General features: G+C 40.4%; 1 protein-coding gene across 18 annotated transcripts in view; it reads left to right on the plus strand.

Annotated features, from left to right (window-relative positions):
• SYNJ1 (synaptojanin 1) overlaps positions 1–18523 on the plus strand; it is a 108267-nt gene extending 89744 nt beyond the window's left edge. For 12 of the 18 annotated variants that reach the window (XM_037905050.2, XM_037905063.2, XM_037905083.2 and 9 more), the window contains 3 exons: positions 2601–2709; positions 4119–4342; positions 15443–18523. In XM_037905050.2, the coding sequence (XP_037760978.1) occupies positions 2601–2709; positions 4119–4342; positions 15443–16297 (1188 nt within the window). In that variant the 3' untranslated portion in view covers positions 16298–18523. Of the gene's footprint in view, positions 1–2600; positions 2710–4118; positions 4343–4729; positions 4825–13205; positions 13230–15442 lie in introns of all 18 variants that reach the window. The other 6 variants (XM_043538277.1, XM_043538280.1, XM_043538281.1 and 3 more) reach the window with 3 other exon arrangements.
• Positions 18524–20115: the final 1592 nt, after the last annotated feature.

Below are 20115 nucleotides of genomic sequence, written 5' to 3' on the forward strand. Positions count from 1 at the left end.
CCAATCCACTTTCCTAACTAATTTCCTTAATTTTTGAAAGTCAGCCCTTTTGAAATCAAAAACCCTAGTTGCAGATTTATTTTTGTTAATCCTTCCCTTCGGTTTGAACTGAATTAGCTCATGATCACTTGAACCAAGATTGTCCCTTACAACCATTTCTTCTATGAGGTCCTCGCTACTCACCAAAACCGAATCTAAAATGGCATCCCCTCTAGTCGGTTCAGCAACTACTTGATGAAGGCATCCATCAGCTATCGCATCTAGGAAAATCTGGCCTAGCTACTGACCAGAAGGAAGATGTGTTGGGGAGAAACCATTGAGGCAAAGTCCTTGCTAGTCATAAAGTTGAATCTGAGTCATCTATCCTCCACAAAACCAGAAATGTAGATACCTCATTGTGGATGCCCTTCATACCACATTAGCTAGTGAGAAAGCAAAGACCCTGCCAAGAGAAAGCAGAGGTTATTTTCAATCTTCAGTTGTTGTTTTTCCTGGACAACTACTACTGAAACAACCTTCCTGCTGCCCCAGACCTGACTAGTGCAAGGATCTTGAGGTAATTTTTCAACAATCTGGCCTTCATTGTTCCACCAGAAGTGTTAAACTGGCTGTTTCCATTTCTGAGGAAACAGACACAGTTTGAGCCATGGGAGAAATGTTTTCCTGTCCCTTTTCTGGCGCTGACATGAGACTGTTGCCATTACTAACCAAAAAGGGATACTCCAAAGAAGTTGTTAAAACTGGCTGGCACCCAGCAAAGATTCCACCAATGGTTCCTATTCCAGGAAATGGCTTTAATTCAACCATTGCTGTTTACATGAATAAATCAGATCAAAATTAACATTTTGTACCACTTTTTCAAAAAGAATTAAATTTGGGGCTAAAGGCCAATTCCTGGAAGGTCCACATCTTGGCAATTGCCGGCATAATTCAGTAAAACAAACCAAATCTCATCCCTTCCTATCTGTATGTGAAGGATTTCTTAAAGACCACCATCTGAACTTCAGTCCAAAACTATTTGGTTCTTAGAGCCCTAACCCATTAATCATTCAAATCTCAGAGCTCAATTTCCTTATTTTTCTTGATTTACACGGCCTTTCTGGCAGCAGTTATTTCTGCTATAAGACTTTCAGAATTAGAGACAGCCACCGTGTTCTATTATTGCTTATTTCATGAATACTGTGTGGTTTTAAGGACGGCTTCAGCCTTTATTTCTATTCTGTTCCGATTCAGAGGAGCCTATATAGGTTTCCTAAGGAAAACAACTTCTTTTATAGATCTTGGAATATCATCCTAAATATCCAGTTCCTAAACATCCAAAGGAAAAGAAGTGGGCATGTTTCTTGGGATGAGTTTTATTCTAACAAAACTTGTTTCTAAAAACTACTTTGGGTTTTTTGGGTGTGGGTTTTGGGTTTTTGTTGTTTTTGTTTTTTTTGCCACTTGGCAGTCAAAAGGAAGAAAGCTATACGTGTTTTTGATTTTTTGATGCTTGGTGGCTTAAAGCATTTAAAAGTCAGATGGACTTAACCCAGGTATACTGGACCAGGGCCATTAAACATTGTCTTCTAAATCTAGTAAATGTATTAGGCCAGATCAAGGTTGATATCATCTTCTTCTTCTTCTTTTTAAGACACAGTTTGTATGAGGAATTATGTGTATAAGTTTTGTTCCAAAAACATCCCTGGGACATTCTCACTGTTGTTAAATCTCACAGGAGGATTGGCAACCATGGATAAATTGGGGACAGAAAACATTTGCTTTACGTGATCATTCATTTTCTTCTGGTATCCATTCTTGGTAGCATGACTCACACCACATGCAGTTTATAGGCATGTGTGTTCTTTCAAATTAAATTCCTCTTTGGAATAGTTTCATATTTCTCCTTTAATGCTCTGCTCTACAAGTTCATCAAAAAAGGATATCCAATAGCCTACATATTTACTGGCGCTCTTTGGTTAGGCAGAATGTCCCCATCCTTCCTGGAGACACTGTACCTACATGTAAGATTTGCAAAAATGGGTTCTAAAGAATAAGTCCCATGTCAAGCATAACATTTTCTGCACTGCACATCACAGGTCTTCGGGGCATGGAATGCATTATTACTGGGGTTTGTAAAGGGCTCGGTAAACTTTTATAGTGCTGTATAAATGGTTTACAATGATTGCTTGTTAGGTCTTTTCTATCCCAGAGTATCTCTGATTCCGGAAAATGGTGATTCTTCATTTCCCATCCTGCAGTACTCCTTCGCTTCTGTTTAGAAATGACCTCTGAGTGGTTTTCAACTCCACCAAATTTTTATTAGCAATTTACCAATTCTGACAAAACTACTACTACTTTCAGAATGACATGAACATATATTTCTTGAGACAGAAGAACAAAGGTTTTAAGCCACCTATGTGACGCCGACTTCTCTGGGTAAAAGACTGTCTTTTTGTTACGTGTTTGTACAGTTCTGAGAACAGTAGGGCTTCTAGTCTATGACTGGGGGCCCTTGGCATGGCTGCAATACAAAAAAAATCATCAGTCATTCAGCAGGAGATCACGTTAGTTCCAGAAGTATAGCTAAAGTATTTTATTTTTACCAATTATTATTTCAGACTGTTCCACCCCGAGCTGGAGTTATTAGTGCACCACAAAGCCATGTCCGTCCATCTGTGGGGAGGCCAACACCTGAAACCCAAACCAAGCCAGCTGAACCACCAAGAGGTAATGCTATACTTTAGAAGAAAAGGAAATGTAATGTACTGTTTAATGGCAAATCTAGGTTGGCTGCCTTATTTACCCTATCCAAACCTGTCCCACCCTTACCTTTGATTTGCTTCCAACTGAAAAAGCCATCAGTTTTCTGTGAAACAAGACGATTCTTTCATGTAATAATGTATGGCCATTCCTCATAATTAAGGCTGTGAGTTTTTCACGAAGATCACGGATTCCGTGACTTTCCATGACCTCCATGATTTCTGCAGCAGCCAGTGCGCCTGGCTCAAAGGCAACTCAGGCAGCCCCTGCGCCAGTCACACCGGCCGCTGCTGGAGCAGTCTCGAGCCCCAGTGTCCCCCTTCCCAGTAGCAGAGTTGGGGGGGAAGGGGCATGGGACAGGGTGAGGCGGGCTCTGGGCAGCACTTACCTGGGGGGCTCTCTGGAAGCGGTGACATCCCCCTCACTCAGCTCCATCCTAGATGGAGGCATGGCCAGGCAACTCCGTGCACTACCTCCGCCCAGAGCACTGGCTTCACAGCTCCTGTTGGCCGGGAACCAGGGCCAATGGGAGCTGCGGGGGCAGTGCCTGCAGGTGGAAGCAGTGTGCAGAGCTTCCTGGCCATGCCTTCGCCTAGGATGGAGCTGAGCAAGGGAAATGTCACCACTTCTGGGGTGCAGGAGTCCCAGGTTGCGCGCCGCCCTCCCCCAGCACCCGTGGGGCCCCCAGGAAGGCCATTGTCTGCCACCCCCACCCCCCAATTTTTAATCATGGGTATTTTTAGTAAATATCATGGACAGGTCACAGGAGCCGTGAATTTTTGTTCACTGTCCATGACTTTTACTAAAAATATCCATGACTAAAACTTAGCCTTACTCATAATGCATGGAATAATGTAAGTTAGCAGCTAATGCCTTAAACTGCACTTAGAAATAAACTAGCAGCCAGTGTAGATCATGGTGCCTCAAGTGTAATGTGCTTTTAGAGGGAAAATACTTAAGAAGTGTGCTGCCTCATTTTGCCCTGGAAACAGTACTACCTCCTACCTTAGATGTATTTCACAAGTAACTTTTAATGTGCCAAGAGGAATATGTAACACATTGTGTGTTGTGGTAGTCTGGTGCTCCTGATGCCTGCACCACTGGTGTCATCTTGGGATATTCAAAAGCACCTAAGTGATTTAGGAGCACACGACCAATTGACTTTCAATGGGACCACCTTCAGCCTCCATCCTAAACTGACTGATAAAACTGTCTTAAATATGTATTGTTCAGAGTGTACATCTGTACAACAGTGATTTTCAAAATACATTTTATGTTTGACCTTAGTTATCTAGATACCTATTTTATTAATCATTTTTATGGAGAAAACATCCAGAATATATTTCTAATAAAATGCATTGTAAATGTATTTGTAGTGTCACCTTTGCTTCCTGAACCACTTAAACCTCAGGCCGTAGTTCCTCTTCAACCCACCATTCAGCCACCATCTGTTCAAAAAATGCAGGAGCCTCTTATGCCTATGATGATGCATACATCTCAGACAACTCCTCCACAGAATCTGGAAGCACCACCGCAACCACCTCCCCGGAGCAGGTCATCCCACAGCTTGCCTTCAGAATCAGTTCCTTCACAACAGCAAGTAAGTGTACAACTGAATATTTTAGTGTTGTGCCTTAACACAGCCTACCTTGACTTAACATCACAGGTCACAGAAAAGCCCCAGAACAAAAAAAAAAGTACCATTAATGATTAAACTTCTGATACCTAAGCACAGCAGGATAACAGCACAGCAGTAAGATAACACTTAGGTGATTCTATATTGTCCTTGTATACTGAAAATGTAAACCCTGAATATTATTTTTTTAATTTCTTGAGAATTTTTAACTTTGATAGTTACCTAAAATATAAATTACGTATTCTTACATCTTGTCATGTAACAATAGAATTGTAATCTTGTACCTTTAAATGAAAAAATGTTTTCTGAAATTGAATACATTTCACAATAACACAAATCTGTACCTTACAGACTGGGCAACTTAATAGATACTTTTTCTTAAGAGATCTCTCTAAATCTTGCACAGAAATACTTGGAGCTTCATACTGGAACTAATTCATTTCAAGGTGGGAAAGCTGAGTCCTAATTTTAACTTAAAGTACATTTATTCTGTTTAATTCATGGTGTTCATTAAAATATACAATACTCCAAAATAATTTGACATTTTAATTCAGTAACATTGAATGCTCTGTTCTGTGTACTAGCTAAAGTATCATTTAAAAACAAACCCTTTGTTTAAGAAAAGCAATAATTCTTCGAGTACTGTCCCTATGGGTGCTGCACTTTAGATATTGTGGCACCCTGCGCTTCTAGTTGGAGACTTTTGGTAGCAGTGCCCTGGTTGGCCGCACCCTTATCTACTTTCATATTGCTTTTATTCTCTGCCCTTTTCTCAGTTTAATTTCCCTCATTGCTAATCTCCCTTCATTTTTCTTTCGTTTCCCATTTAAAAAAAAAAAAAACCTCTCCGTTTTTCTCCCCGCCTCAGGCGGATAGTCCCTGAAGAGGAATTAGACTGGGACTATTCCCATTCTTTATTCAGCTAGCCTCGGACATGCCTGGCTCGCCAGGTTTCAAGTGCTGTCTGACATGCAGACTCTCAATACCAGTGACAGATGGCCACTCGCAGTGTGTCCGTTGCCTGGGAGAGAGAGACTTTACTCATAGATTCACAGATATTAAGGTCAGAAGTCACCTTTATGATCATCTAGTCTGACCTGCACAACGCAGGCCACAGAATCTCACCCACCCACTCCTGCGAAAAACCTCTCACCTATGTCTGAGCTATTGAAGTCCTCAAAACGTGGTTTAAAGACTTCAAGGAGCAGAGAATCCTCCAGCAAGTGACCCGTGCCCCATGCTACAGAGGAAGGTGAAAACCCCCCAGGGCCTCTTCCAGTCTGCCCTGGAGGAAAATTCCTTCCAACCCCAAATATGGCGATCAGCTGAACCATGAGCATATGGGCAGGATTCACCAGCCAGATACCCAGGAAAGAATTCTCTGTAGTAACTCAGATCCCACCCCATCTAACATCCCATCACAATCCATTGGGCCTATTTATCATGAATAGTTAAAGATCAATTAATTGCCAAAATCATGTTATCCCATCATACCATCTCCTCCATAAACTTATTAAGTTTAATCTTAAAGCCAGATAGGTAGAGTCCCCACTGCAAGAAACTCACAGCATGGACAAGAAAGGCCAGGGACCTCCAATTAAAACTTCTAATGATGGAGAGATCTCTCTGACCTGCCTCTGACCCTGAGTCCAGGACACCACCTCTCCAGTCGTCACCTGCAGCTGCCTCAGATATGGGGTCCTTTTCAAAAATGGCTGCTAAGGACCCTGGTCCTAGCAAAGCCACAAAAAAGCCTCTCACTCCTCACCACACCAGAATTCGCCTTTTTAAAAAAAAAAAAAAAAAAACTGCCACGGTAAAACTAAGCCTTATAGCTCAGTGTGAAGGGAACAGAAACCTCAGCCACAGAGCAGCGCTAAGGCGCCACCTGCTGCACCAATACAATATGACAGGTCTGCGGCACCGACAACACTGGTTCCTAGCCTGAGCTTGCCTGCGCTGTCAGCACTGAGTATCCTGGTACTGCAGCAGTTTGTCAGCCCTTCAGACCTCCTTATTGCTTCCACCCCGGGAGCTCCACTCTTTGGCACCGACGGCACCCCGGCCAGGTCGGCGCCAAGTGTCATCAATATACCTGCTGGCTCGGCCCCTCCTCTCTCCAGTGATGAAGAGGAGGAAGTGGAGACAGGAGTGGACACATCTCACCACTCCTCTCCTAAACCTGGACCTGCTCAGCCACAGGGCGTGGATAGGCAACCCCCACAATGGGTGCCCCCTCCCATGGCCTTCCTGCCGCTGTGGGCATACTGGAACCCCTGGGCATTATACAGAGCCCAAAAAACCCAGTCATCCAATCCATCCAGATCCAGGACACAGCAATCGTGTCTGCCATCTGCTCCGGCTTCCCAGAACTGCTGGAGGAGGAAGTTGAGGAATCTGCAGACAGGCCAGAGGGTGTTCCCCTCCCACCTACTCAAATCCTCACTTCGTCTCCGGCCGACACAATAATGCCACCACCCCCCCCCACATTGGGAGATGACTTTAAATACTTTCAGGATTTGTTTAAAAAAGTAGCAGATTCATTAGACATCCCACTGGCTGAGTTACCAGAGACTCAGCACAAGCTGACAGATATATTGCAAGCTTCTCCATCAGCCAAGTTAGCACTACCCATTAATGCTGCCATCATGGACCCAGCAAAAACTGTAGGACAGACTCCAGCCACAGCCCCACCTTTGTGTAAGCGATCTGACAAGAAGTACTACATGCCAGCTAAAGGAACTGAGTTCTTGTTTACCCACCCTACTTCAAACTCATTGGTGGTAGAGGCAGTTAATCAAAGGGGGAAGCAATATCAAACCAAAACCAACCCTATGATAAAGATTGGAAATGCCTAGACCTCTTCGGCAAGAAAGGCTATTCATCAGTGACCCTCCGGTTTCGCATAGCAAACTACTCTGCATTACTGGTTAAGTACACACACATTTTTTCTTAGATGTCATCTTTTATTGAGCACATCCCATCTGACAAAAAAGAACTATATAAAGCCGATATAGCAAAAAGCTTCCTCATCGCCAGAACTGCCCTGCAGCCTTCTCTGGATTCTGCTGACACGGCGGTTCGCTCCATCACCACATCTGTTGTCATGTGGAGGGCTTCATGGCTCCATCTCTGTGGCTTCCCCAAGGTGGTCCAGGCGACAGTAGAGGACTTACTTTTGAGGGGCAAAAATTGTTTGCAGAGCACGGACATCTCCTTACACACCCTGAAGGACCTTCGTACAACATTACAGATGCTTGGTATCTATATCCCTGTGAACAAAAAGAAACACAGCAGATTCTACAACCAGCGATTCCGTCCTGACCCATACGCTCAGCCTCAACAACATTATGATCAATTCTGCAAGCAGCGCCCAACGAGACACCGTCAGACGCGGGACCAGTCATCTACTTCTCAGCCATCCACTTCTAGGCAATTGTTTTGAAGTGTTGGTCAAGGACACGATAGCCCCATATTCTCCAATCCCAGAGTCACCTCTAATCCCCAGCCCATTTGGGGACTGCCTTACATTCTTTTACCCAGTCTGGAGAACCATCATTACAGACAAGTGGGTTCTGGAGATTATACAGAAGGGCTATTCATAGAATCATAGAAGGTTAGGGTTGGAAGGGACCTCAGGAGGTCATCTAGTCCAACCCCCTGCTCAAAGCAGGACCAATCCCCAATTTTTGCCCCAGATCCCTAAATGGCCCCCTCAAGGATTGAACTCACAACCCTGGGTTTAGCAGGCCAATGCTCAAACCACTGAGCTATTCCATCCCCTTTCTTTCCATTCCATCTACCCACCCCCGTTCCTCTTCAGGGACCGATCTCACAAGCACCTCTTACAGCAGGAAATACACCATCTCCTGCAATTAGGTGCTGTGGAACCAGTACCGGTTCAGCACAGGGCTCGGGGGTTTTACTCACATTACTTTCTCACTCCGAAGAAAACAGGTGGAGGGAGGCCCATTCTGCACCGACGCAAACTAAACAAGTTTGTGAGAACACAGCGCTTCAAGATGGTAACCCTAGCAACCATAATTCCGGCATTGGAGAAAGGAGATTGGCTCTCAGCCCTCGGCCTGCAGGATGCTTATTTTCACGTCAATATCCACCCGACGCACAGAAGATTCTTACGATTCACTCTTGGCAACCTACACTATCAATACAAAGTACTTCCCTTTGGCCTCTCTACGGCTCCCAAGGGTTTTTTCCAAAGTACTGGCTGTGGCAGCAGCACATCTTCACACGCAGGTTGTGACCATATTCCCCGATGTAGACGACTGCCTGTTAAAAGCACCGACTTACAACGAGGCAGTTCACGCCACTCTAACCCTATTTACAAACTTAGGGTGACAAATCAACCTACAGAAATCCACCCTGACCCCAACCCAACAATTGGACTTTATAGGGGTATACCTCAACTGTGTCATGGCATCAGCATGGCTACCCCAACAATGGTTTCTTGCCTTAACAAACCTAATCACAACAGTAAGACACAGTCCACAAATGTCCGCCAGAACATGCCTACAACTTCTAGGACACATGTCGGCTACAACGTTTGTCGTGAAACATGCCAGCCTGCATATGAGAAGTCTACAAACCTGGCAACGCACTGTATACATTCCTCACAGACATTTGATCAACAGATGGCTTACAATGCCCAGCAGAGTGAAAGACTTGCTCACATGGTGGACAAAACAAACAAATGTCCGCTCAGGCGTTCCCTTCCAAAGGTAAACCCCATCAGTCACTATCACCACGGATGCCTCTCTGGTAGGATGAGGTCACACTTGGCCCACAACACCATCCAGGCCCGATGGTCCTTACAGGAGTCAAATCTCCACATAAATATACTGGAGCTCTGACCAGTTCGAAATGCCTATCATCACTTTCTCCCCCGATCCACAACAAAACTGTCCAGATTCTCATGGACAACTTGGCGACTGTTTTATATACATCGCCAAGGAGGGGCCCTCTCTTATCTGTTCTGCACAGAAGCAGTCCACCTCTGGAAATGGTGCATTTTCAACAACGTAGACATCACGGCATCCTACCTACCTGGAAACCAGAATGCCACAGCAGATGACCACAGCAGGAACTTCTCACAGATGCTCAAGTGGGAACTGGACCCACAAATTCTGCAAACTATATTCCGACAATGGGGATTTCCCTCAATAGACCTCTTCTCCACGACCCACAATGCCAAATTCCCACAATACTGCCTCCAAGCAGGACTGGGACATAACTCTCTCTGAGACACCTTCCTCCTCAAATGGGAAGCCCCACTCCTGTACGCCTTACCCCCGATCTCCCTGTTGAGTCGTATCCTACACAAGATCAGACCAGACAAATCCAGGGTCATCTTGATTACACCAACATGGCCTAGACAAACATAGTTCTCTTACCTGACCCAGATGTCTGTCAGATCATGAATCCTTCCCCTCCTGCCTCACCTACTGACACAGGATGCAGGATGCCTGCATCACCCTAACATTCCAACACTTCGTCTCAAGGCATGGCTAATCAATGGATGACAGAACTCAAAACAAACTGCTCCAAGGAGGTCCAAGACATTCTACTTAACAACCGACGTCACTCCACATGAGAAACATATGCACACAAGTGGCAAAGATTCTCCATTTGGTGATGAGACAAGCAAATCATTCCACAATCTGCCCTGTTACCCACTATCCTTGAGTACATATTGACACTCAAATCAGGCCTCTCGACTAGCTCACTCAGAGTGCACTTATCAGCCATCACCACCTTTCACAACAAGGTAGATGGACTAATCATTTTCACCCATCCACTGACTAAGCCCTTTCTCAAGAGTATTGAGAACACTTATCCTACATTAAGGGACCCGACCCCCTATGTGGGACCTCAACCTGGTTCTCCATGCCCCCATGGGCAAACCCTTTGAACCGCTAGTGACCTGCTCGTTCCTACACTTATCCATGAAGGTCGCCTTTTTAGTAGCTATCACATCAGTATGAAGGGTGGGAGAGTTGGGTGCCCTAATGGCTCAGCCACCTTATACCACATTCCTCAAGGACAAAGTAATCCTATGCTCACACACTAAATTCATACCCAAGGTTGCCTCTCTCTTCCATCTCAACAAACCCATTTACTTAGCTGTATTCTTCCCCAAGCCACATGCCAACAATAGGGAGGCATCCCTTTACATGCTAGACGTCCACAGAGTGCTTGTGTTCTATGTAGAGAGAACAAAAACATTCAGAAAATCGTCCAGGCTATTCGTATCCACAACAGAACGATCAAGAGGCCAAACCATTTCCAAACAGAGACTTTCTAAATGGATCTTTAATTGTATCAAGCGATGTTATCAAAATTACAATTTGAAAGCTCCTTCTGGACTTCGCACACACTCCACTAGAGCTATGTCCACATCCATAGCCTTTCTCAAACATGTATCCATCACTGATATTTGTAAAGCAGCTACCTGAGCATTGCCCCATACTTTCACCAAACATTATGCCCTGGAACAGCAGTCAGCTACAGATGCTCACTTCAGTCTATCGGTGCTGTACATACATAGGCTCCGAAGCCCCTCCTCTCCACCAAGGGGCACTGATCTTCAGTCACCTAAAGTGGAACACACTTCGAAGAAGAAGAGAAGGTTACTCACCTTGTGCAGTAATTGAGGTTCTTCGAGATGGTTGTCCCTGTGGGTGCTGTACTACCCACCCTCCTCCCCTCTGGTTTGGAGGTTCAACTCGATCCTCTGGGGGTAGAGAAGGAACTGGGTAGCTGTTGGCTGCGCGCCTGGGGTAGCTGCTCGGAGCAGCATGAGCACGGCCAACCTGGGCACTGCTACCAAAAGTCTCCAACAAGAAGCGCAGGGCACCAAGACAGCTAAAGTGGGGCACCCACAGGGACAACCATCAAGAAGAACCTCAGTTACTGCACAAGGTGAGTAACCCTCTCTTTTTAAACATTTATTTAAAAAAAATTAAAAGCACATTTGCAGTACACTGTGTATGCACAAAAGGCTGAAATTCTTCCCCAAGCTATAAAATACTAAAGATCAATGTTAGCAATTAGGGACTTCGCTTCCAAGTAATCAGATACTGAACCAAATTCTCCACTACCTTAAAAAAGCATCAGTGTACTTGTGCCCACTTATACCAGCAGTGAATTTGGTCTCTTAAATGTACAGTAATTCTCAGTTGTTGGACTGCTTACTTTGACTGAAAATCAACAAATAGGCATTGAAACATTTTTTTAGAAGAAATTTTCTATGGAACAGGAAATTAATGCTTTGTGTTTTATGTCAACATTCTAGATATTTTTTCACATCAAAGAATGTGTCAACCTTAAAAGCAGTTGCACCAAAGCACTTAAGCATGTGCTTAAATTGATCCCTATTCAGCACAGTGCTTAAGCATGCTTAGGATTAGGGCTGAATGGGTCTTTGATGGGTTAAAGATTTTAAATTCTAGTTGAAAGCCTATAAATATCACCTTTCCTCTTCCTTCTCCTGCACTTCTCCCTGCCTCTGAATCACTCCCTGCATTGTGCACCTTTGGCTGCTAATTTTTTTCTTCTCTGATGGAAACTTACAACAAAAAAATAGTTTTAAAAATAACCAAAACTTGATTATCACACTTTTTGGAGGGTTTTTTTTTACATAGTAGTTATGACAGTTTATCTCCATTTCACAGTATGAATGGACTCTACAAATATACTTAAATGGTTAAACAAATGTCTCAGAACATCAGAGCTTCTGCAATTCTGTATTCAGAAGTAGATATGAGTCTGCTGATAGAGGCACCTTAGCTGCCACAAGAAGTACTGCAGAATGTATTAAATATTCTGATTAAATATTGATTCTGAAGTGTCATTTTCAAAAGCCTTATTTTTAACCTTTCTGATGTAGTTTAAAACTTGAAATTTTTTGTGAAATATGTGCAGTGAATGTCCTCACCAAATGTTGTTCTAAAATTATCTGTATTAATCACAACGGAAATTTCAGATGTCTATTTTGATCTTAAAGTATTGTTCTCATCTTTCATTTGTCTTCTCTTTGTAGAATTTAATTATAGAGTGGAAACCATGACTACTTCATTTATTTAGTATTATTTGTCAACATACAGTCTTCTGAAAGGAGTTTTGGATTGAAAATATTAAGTTGACGTTCGTCTTTTGGAAGTTTATGGGTCCAGATCCCACTCTCTGATTAAAGATTACTGAATTTTTGTGCATTTGAAAACCTTAAAACTCTTGTTGTCTGTCTTTATAAAATTAACTACTGTAAAAATATGAATTGCATGGGTTCTATAACTAGAGGGGTAATCAAAATGTTGCAATATAAAAAAGTACCTTTAAAACTAAGGTGAAACTGATCATTTTAAATGTAAAATGACATTTTCTGATAGAATGTGAGATTTAACTGTAATAGGCCCTCTTTTGCTAAATGAACTACGTGGACTAAGTGCTTGGAAAAAGTATTTTAAAATAATCATAGACTGCTCCATAGGATGTGATAACGTCAAAGTAATATCTGACTTAAATTAACCAGGTAGTATGTTGTTGAGTCTTCATGATCAAATTTATAAAATCTTATGCTCCAGCTGAAATTCTACTTCAACAAAATTTTAAAATTCAATATACAGGGTATTAAGTCCACTGATATTCTCATCTCGTATCTGTTGTATACATAACATCAGACATTTTTCTTCACACGTAATATAGTATTTAAAACATTTTGGATAATAAGAATTATTGAGGTTGGTGAGGTACCTTGGATTTTTCCTCTAATTTTTTCCTTTGATGTCTTTTTTTTTTTTTCTTTCACAAGCAGGAGCAACCATCAGGGTAACAGGTACCTGATTACTTACCAATCTTGTATGTGATCTCCATCTCTTCTAGCAGAAAAGATGTATGAGTCTTTTTTTTGCTTCATACATCTGCAGTCTCATCCACATTAAAAACCACTTGTCCACATACTAAAACAACTGTCATGCCATAAAGTTTGCTTTTTCCTTTCTTAATAGATGAATATTGACAGAAGGAGTCTCTTAGCTTTATTTGCTAGCACTATAGTGAAAAATTGACTTCATCATCTTTTATGAACCAATTAAAGCCTTACACAGCTTGTTTATTTTGTAGAGAAAAATAGAGCTTTGAAGTAACATGAACCATTACCTCAAATTTAATCTTGATGAAGCTTTCAGAAAGTTTTTTTCGTGAGAAACAGATTTTACCTTTTCAAAGTCTAAACAATAGAATAGCTGCTATCCTGGGAAGTAAAATATACTCATATAAAAAATTCAGTTCTTATATGTGAATCAGTGAAAGACAAGAATTTGTTTTGAAGACTTCTGACCAACATTACTTCAATATTTCTAGTTAAAATTAAAGAATAATTGTGTTGTAGTTGATCTTGGACATCATAAAATTAAATTACTTGCCTGATCAACATGGGACTCAAGCAGACTCTGTGGACCTGTAGTTGACTTACATTCATCTTATAGTTAGCTTTACCATTTTTTTTACATTCCCCATGAAAATTAGTAAATGTATGTAGTCTAATGCGATTTTTTCCCCCAAATTACTCCTGCAATTTATGTAGTGTAGTTCAAGATGCATTATTTTTTAATTACAAATTTATATCTGTATTAGGCCAGATCTACAATAGAAACATTTGCAGGCAGAGCAGTGTCAGCTGAGGTGTGATTTGTCTGGAAAATTTCTATGCTGGCAAAAGCTCTAGTCTAAAAGTGCTTTTGCTGGTATAGCTTCTTTTGCTTGCCTAAATGGAATAAGCTATACCAGCAGAAGCTGCTGGTGTAGCTATACCGGCAAAACTTTTAATAGTAGAGTAGGCCTTAGACTTATAAAGCACATGATCCAGTAATTGTGCATTGCTGCCTACTGAGTGTGTTGCTTTATAAAACAATTCTCAGGAGTCAGAACAGCCTGAAAGTAATTATAGTAAATAAATAACACTGAGATTGTGAGATAAACAAATGTAGATTTTTTTGTAAGCTAAATTTTAGTTGATGATTGCAGTTAGTGTCGTAGTTCAACAAAACTTTCACTAACAAAATAATTTTCATGTTAAAAATTCCAAATTGAGGCTGACATAGCTATATTAAAAGTTTGAGTTGCCTATGAATTAGAGAATCAAGAACCTTGAACATAATTCCTTCACTTTAGTTAATTATGGAGCATAAAACTATCCATAATAATAGGATTAATGTAACAAATCTCATATTTGAGCTTTTTTAGATAGTGTTAGAGAGAATGTGACAGTTATACTGTACACACTTGGTCACACAAGGAAATTATAAAAGAAGGAATGTTTTTTCATAAGTTTTTAAAAGATGAGGAAGTTGCATGGAGAAAATTATTATTATTCTCATTTGGTCATATTCTAAACAATGATAACTTGCTATTTAAAATACATTTTCTTTTTCTTTTTTTTTTTAAAGGCTGGTGATCATCACTTCATGTGCAGAGAAATGAGTGCCTTAATTTAGGCTTTTTTTTAAAGTAAAATATGTACTAATACTAATTTTCCATTCATTGTGATACTTAAATATTAATAACATCACCCTTTTTATAAATTGTGAATAAACAATGACCCCATAGCACTTAAAACGTTTTCTGTGCTGTGTTATCACTTGTTTAGAATATACCATATTTACCCCAGTTCTTCAAATGGTGAAGTGTAATTTTTATAATTTATTAAATGTGGTGTACAGTAGTGCTTTGATTCAGATAGTTGCATGAAATGTATTCAAATTGTATCAGCAAATAAGAGTAACATTTTTATATTATTTACAAGAACTAAGGAGGTATTTGTCTTTGTGCACTTAGCAAATGGGATTTTTAAAAGAATGTTGCCTAGAAAACAAATAATCATTATTACTATGTGTACACTGTATACATTATAACTAAACTGCATTGAGGCTTCTGTTTAAGTCCCAAAGCTTGTATTCTTGCCACAATGGAACAATGAGAAATGGGAGATAGTAAGGATCTTAAAAGCAAACTGAAATGCTACTACTGAACACCTTGTTTTCTTTACAGATTAAAGCAAATGGAGTCTATGGCATTAAACTTGAAACACAGTTAAACAACGACCCTTTTGAAGATCTGTCATTTAATCTGCTTACTGCATCAAAGGTTCAGACATCTGTTCGAATATCACCTGTTCCAACTGTAAACCAAAAGGAGTTGACTTGGTTGCCTTCTGCAACACAAAGCAATGTTAACAGTTTGGATACTGTAAACTGCATGCCAGCAATGCCTCCTAATCCAGCCTATAGCAAATCCCAGGAACATGTACGCAGTTCTCCAAATTTATTGGTTACCAGACTGAACAGCACAAATCCTTTCACTGAAAGAACAGTTAATGCTGGAAACCCGTTTAGAACTGAAATGCAAGAACCTGAAGTAACTTCACAGCTTTTAATAGAAGGACCTGCTGCTTGTAACCCTTTCCCCTCTCTAAATCATCCAAATCCTAGTAAAGGCAAGCCTATGTTCTCTATCAGTGCTTTTGAAGACAATTTTTATTTGCAAAGTAAATCTTCTATCGTGAAAAATACAAAACCTAAAGGATGGGTAACATTTGAGGAAGAGGAGGATTCCAGTGTAAAACTGAAGACGTCCTCTGAATGTGTTACAGAATTCAAGAGAGTCCGTTCCAGGAAACCTACTGGTTTTCCAGATTTAGTGGGCACTGAACCAAATATATTTCCTGGCTCAGACTTTACCTTTGAAAATGACTGGAATTCTGCTGATTCCTTCTATATGCTGCCAGCAAGAAGACCACCTGCACCTCCTGTACCATCAAGAATAAACCAGACTATATCCCCTACAGATCCTTTTGCCTTGTTGGCACCTAAAGTGTCACCAACACAAGATTTTACAGAAAGATAGACATTCTAAAATAAGAGAGATTTTAAGTTTGTTGCTAGGTGTATCCAAAAGAATAATTGGGCATTGAGGTTATTCTATGTGCAATAATTTATTGTCAAATGCACTGAACCTTAACTCTATTCATAGCAACCACTGTTTGTGTACAAATTTTGAATATGTATATATGGTAGTGCACAAATGAATTGTCCACAATTAGTATAAATTTAGATATAGTCATATTGAAAGGATTAGTCGTTAATCCTCACAGAATGTACAACACTCTTGGAAATTTACTTTTTGTTTATGAAGCACTTTCATTTCTGTTCTTCTCAGAGGAATTTCAAAATGCTCAAGAGACTTCCAGCTGTTAGACCCCTCCAGTCCCTTTTTACTGTTTGGTAACTGATATTTATAAATATTTACCAAAGAGCAGCAAAGTTTAATCAAAATATTGAATGTGGACAGGTACTATTTAGAAAGTAATTTATAACAGAGGTTATGTAGATTAGTAAGGCTTAATTATATTTAAATTTGAGGCACAAACTAAAATAGTTACTTTCAAAATACAAATAAGACCTCATATACTAATATAGTAAATATTAAATTTATTGACTTTTTTGTCTAGTAATTTCCACCATTTGTTGATGTAAACTTAGAATAGCTATTTAGTATTCAGTTTTATTCATTTATTCATCATTCTCTTAAAGGCTTTTTTTCCCCAGAAATTGGAAACTATTACAAAATTACAATATTACAAAAGTCTTTCTCTTCACCCTTTAAAAAATAAATCCCATTTTTCATCTTTTGCTTTGATGTTTAAAACCAGGCTCCCGCTGTAAAGATGTGGGTGAGGAAATAAGCAATTATGCAGTGACTTCAGGAGTGTGTTTTGGGCACCATTTTGCCCAGTTTCATCCCTCTCTACTAACTGCTATATTTTCAAAACCTTGCCTTTAGCAGAGAAAGCAGGAGAGCAGCAGCCCTCTGAGCTGAACAGTACTGTTCTATCAGCCTTCTGTTTGTGATAAATCAGCATTCTTCCCTCCCCCAGAGGTTGTAAACACCATATTTGTGGTCCTGCTTTGAAGTCAGTGGAGGCTACATCTTTTCACATAGGATACTGTAAACATGCAACTGGTCCTGTTTCTATAGTTTTCTGAAGTTCACGGTATTTGCATAAAATGTGGTATTTTGGTATCTTGAAGGAATTTAAAATAACAAGTGTTGCTAAAGAAATCTTTATGTATGCTAAAGAAATGGTAATGTTCCTTACCATTCACCGTATCTTTTATAACATGACTTTTATATAAAAAGTTGTGTACATTCATCAAAAATGGAATGCATCAAAATTTTGTTATGAGATGTATTGGGGGTGAGCCACCATACACACCTGCACTTATTGGCTTAGCAAACAATTTATGCTAATTTTGCAACATTTGTAAGTGAATCATAGTTACTAGCATTACATTTATAGCAGCAAAAGAATATGACAATACTACTTCTAAATTCTCCAATACTATCAAAATATTCCATTCAGAAATAATCCACTCGTCCTTTAACAGTATAATTAGGAGATGCTGTTGGATAGAAGTTACAGTAGTGATTTTTATATTGTGCTTTTTTTCTGTTCAGGTCATTAAAAAGTTCTTGTAAATTTTAAACACAGTACCTGTGATAAACTTTGTGCTTCAATATGTGAGTTAACTAGTTTAAACTGTGGCTATTAATATCTATGTGATTGGTGGGTTTGGTGTACAGTCTTACATTAGCAAAACAATTTTGTTTTGGAAACTTTGCTTGTGCAAATTGCAGCTTTGTGATAAATATGTTCCTTGATGAATATTTAATTACAGTGCTTACAAACTGCTGTCTAAAATGTACTTAATATGCAGCACCTCAACACTTACATGGGATTAAGGAGTTTGACAAAATACTGCACAAAAAGATGCTAAAATATATAATACAAATAGCTAACCACTCTAATGTGTATTACTGGAAATAATTACTACCAAAAGTACTAAAATACTGAGAAGTAAAATTAGAAATGCTAAACGTATTTTCATGAATTGTGTTCCCCGTAGTAAATTGCTCTGTTAATGTGTAACAATTTTATTGCTTGTGGCACACAACATTTATGATGGTATACTTTATAAAACTGCAGTATTAAAACTCGGTGGCATACAACATTCCATACCTATCCTGTGAAATGCAGTAATGTATTATTGAAGTAAATATATCTGTCTTTAAGAAGTTTATCTTTATTCTCTTTTATTTTTGGTACTTACATGGCCCCTATTACCATGGTATGTGAGTGCCACACATATATGGTATATGACCACCATGGTATATGATCTATAATGCATTTATTCTCACAGTACCCCTGTGAGGTAGGAAAGTACTGTTATCTCCATTTCACAATGGGAGAACAGAGGCACAGAGAATAAGTGACTCAACCAAGGTCACAGGCAAAGCAGACAGTTGGATCTCAGGCCAGGGGTGCAAATTCCACACCCCTGGGTGGCATACTTATCTCGACCTAACCCTCTGTGTGGACAGCAGTATGTTGACAAGGGAGCTTCTATCAGCATAACCACCATCTCTTAGGAAGGTGGATTAACTACCCCAGTGGGAGAAGCTCTCCCGTTGGCATAATAGCATCTTCACTAAAGCACTATTGTGGCACAGCTGTGGTGCAGTAGCGTTGTACATGAAGACCAGTCTCCAAAGTCCGAGGTTAAAACCCTAACCACAGGACTGCCCTTCCTCTTCTAAATTAAAGGGTAATGTCGACCGCAAATAGAGACCCACACAGGGATCCCTCCTGCTGCTGCTTTTCAGCCGGGCCAGAGGACAAGCAGCTTCCATTGCTGCTATTGCCTCTACTTCTGAATGAGGAACAGCCACTGCCCTCACTAAACGGCCCCTTCACCATCAAATCATTCTTCCATTCTCTTACATTTCCGATTCACCTTGAATTGATAACTTTAAAATCTACTTTTCTGAATTAGTAGCGTCCTTTTAAAACATATGGTCATTTTCTGATAATCTTAGTCACAAGACTTTTTACCCATGGATAATTAATTTTCACAGTAACGTGGTGAACTGCTTTACATTACGTATATTAACAGATCTGGAAGTATAAAGTAAGTGCCCAAATTTGCAATGATCTTGGATCAGATAGGCACCCCCTCTCAGCTTTTGTAAATTATCTTAGAGGTGCAACTATTTTAGTTTGGAGTGTAGATATTTTTCCCACCAGGATCCTGTCTATTCACAGTTAATGGGCATTGATCCCTTTCATAGCCAGACTGAGACTGGCCGCTGTGCAATCACTTTGGATGGCTGCAGCCACCACTGGTGTGTTGAGGGCACTAGGAGATGTGCTATTTCTTTACGGTTATATTCCTTTCTATGTTCTGAGGTAACTCCCCACCCCTGCCCACTGTAGGCAGGGTAACTCTTGCCTTACAATACATGCCTGGAAAAAGAGAAACCCCTGAAATTACCCTCTTGACTGTTACCAGTACCATGCTGTTTGGGCTTCCTTCTGCCATTTTAAAAAGTATTGACATCTTTTATTAAAAATCAAGAAAAAATATCGCAAAAGGCTTTATATTCACACTTGTCTTATTGCTGGCCTGCTGCAGTGGCACCTTTACTAGTAAAAGTGCTACTGTAGCCGGGACTCCAGTGTTTCTTCACCACATCATCACATGCGGCACAGAGAAATAAAAATGTCAGTGGCCTGGTCTACACCACTCATTCCACTATTAGTAGCGCTGCTATTAAACTAGCAGCAGCCAAAGAGCTGTCAATTCCCAGGACAGGATGTGCAGCCA

This window comes from Chelonia mydas, chromosome 1 (assembly GCF_015237465.2).
Source record: "Chelonia mydas isolate rCheMyd1 chromosome 1, rCheMyd1.pri.v2, whole genome shotgun sequence".
Classification (NCBI taxonomy): Eukaryota; Metazoa; Chordata; order Testudines; family Cheloniidae; genus Chelonia; species Chelonia mydas.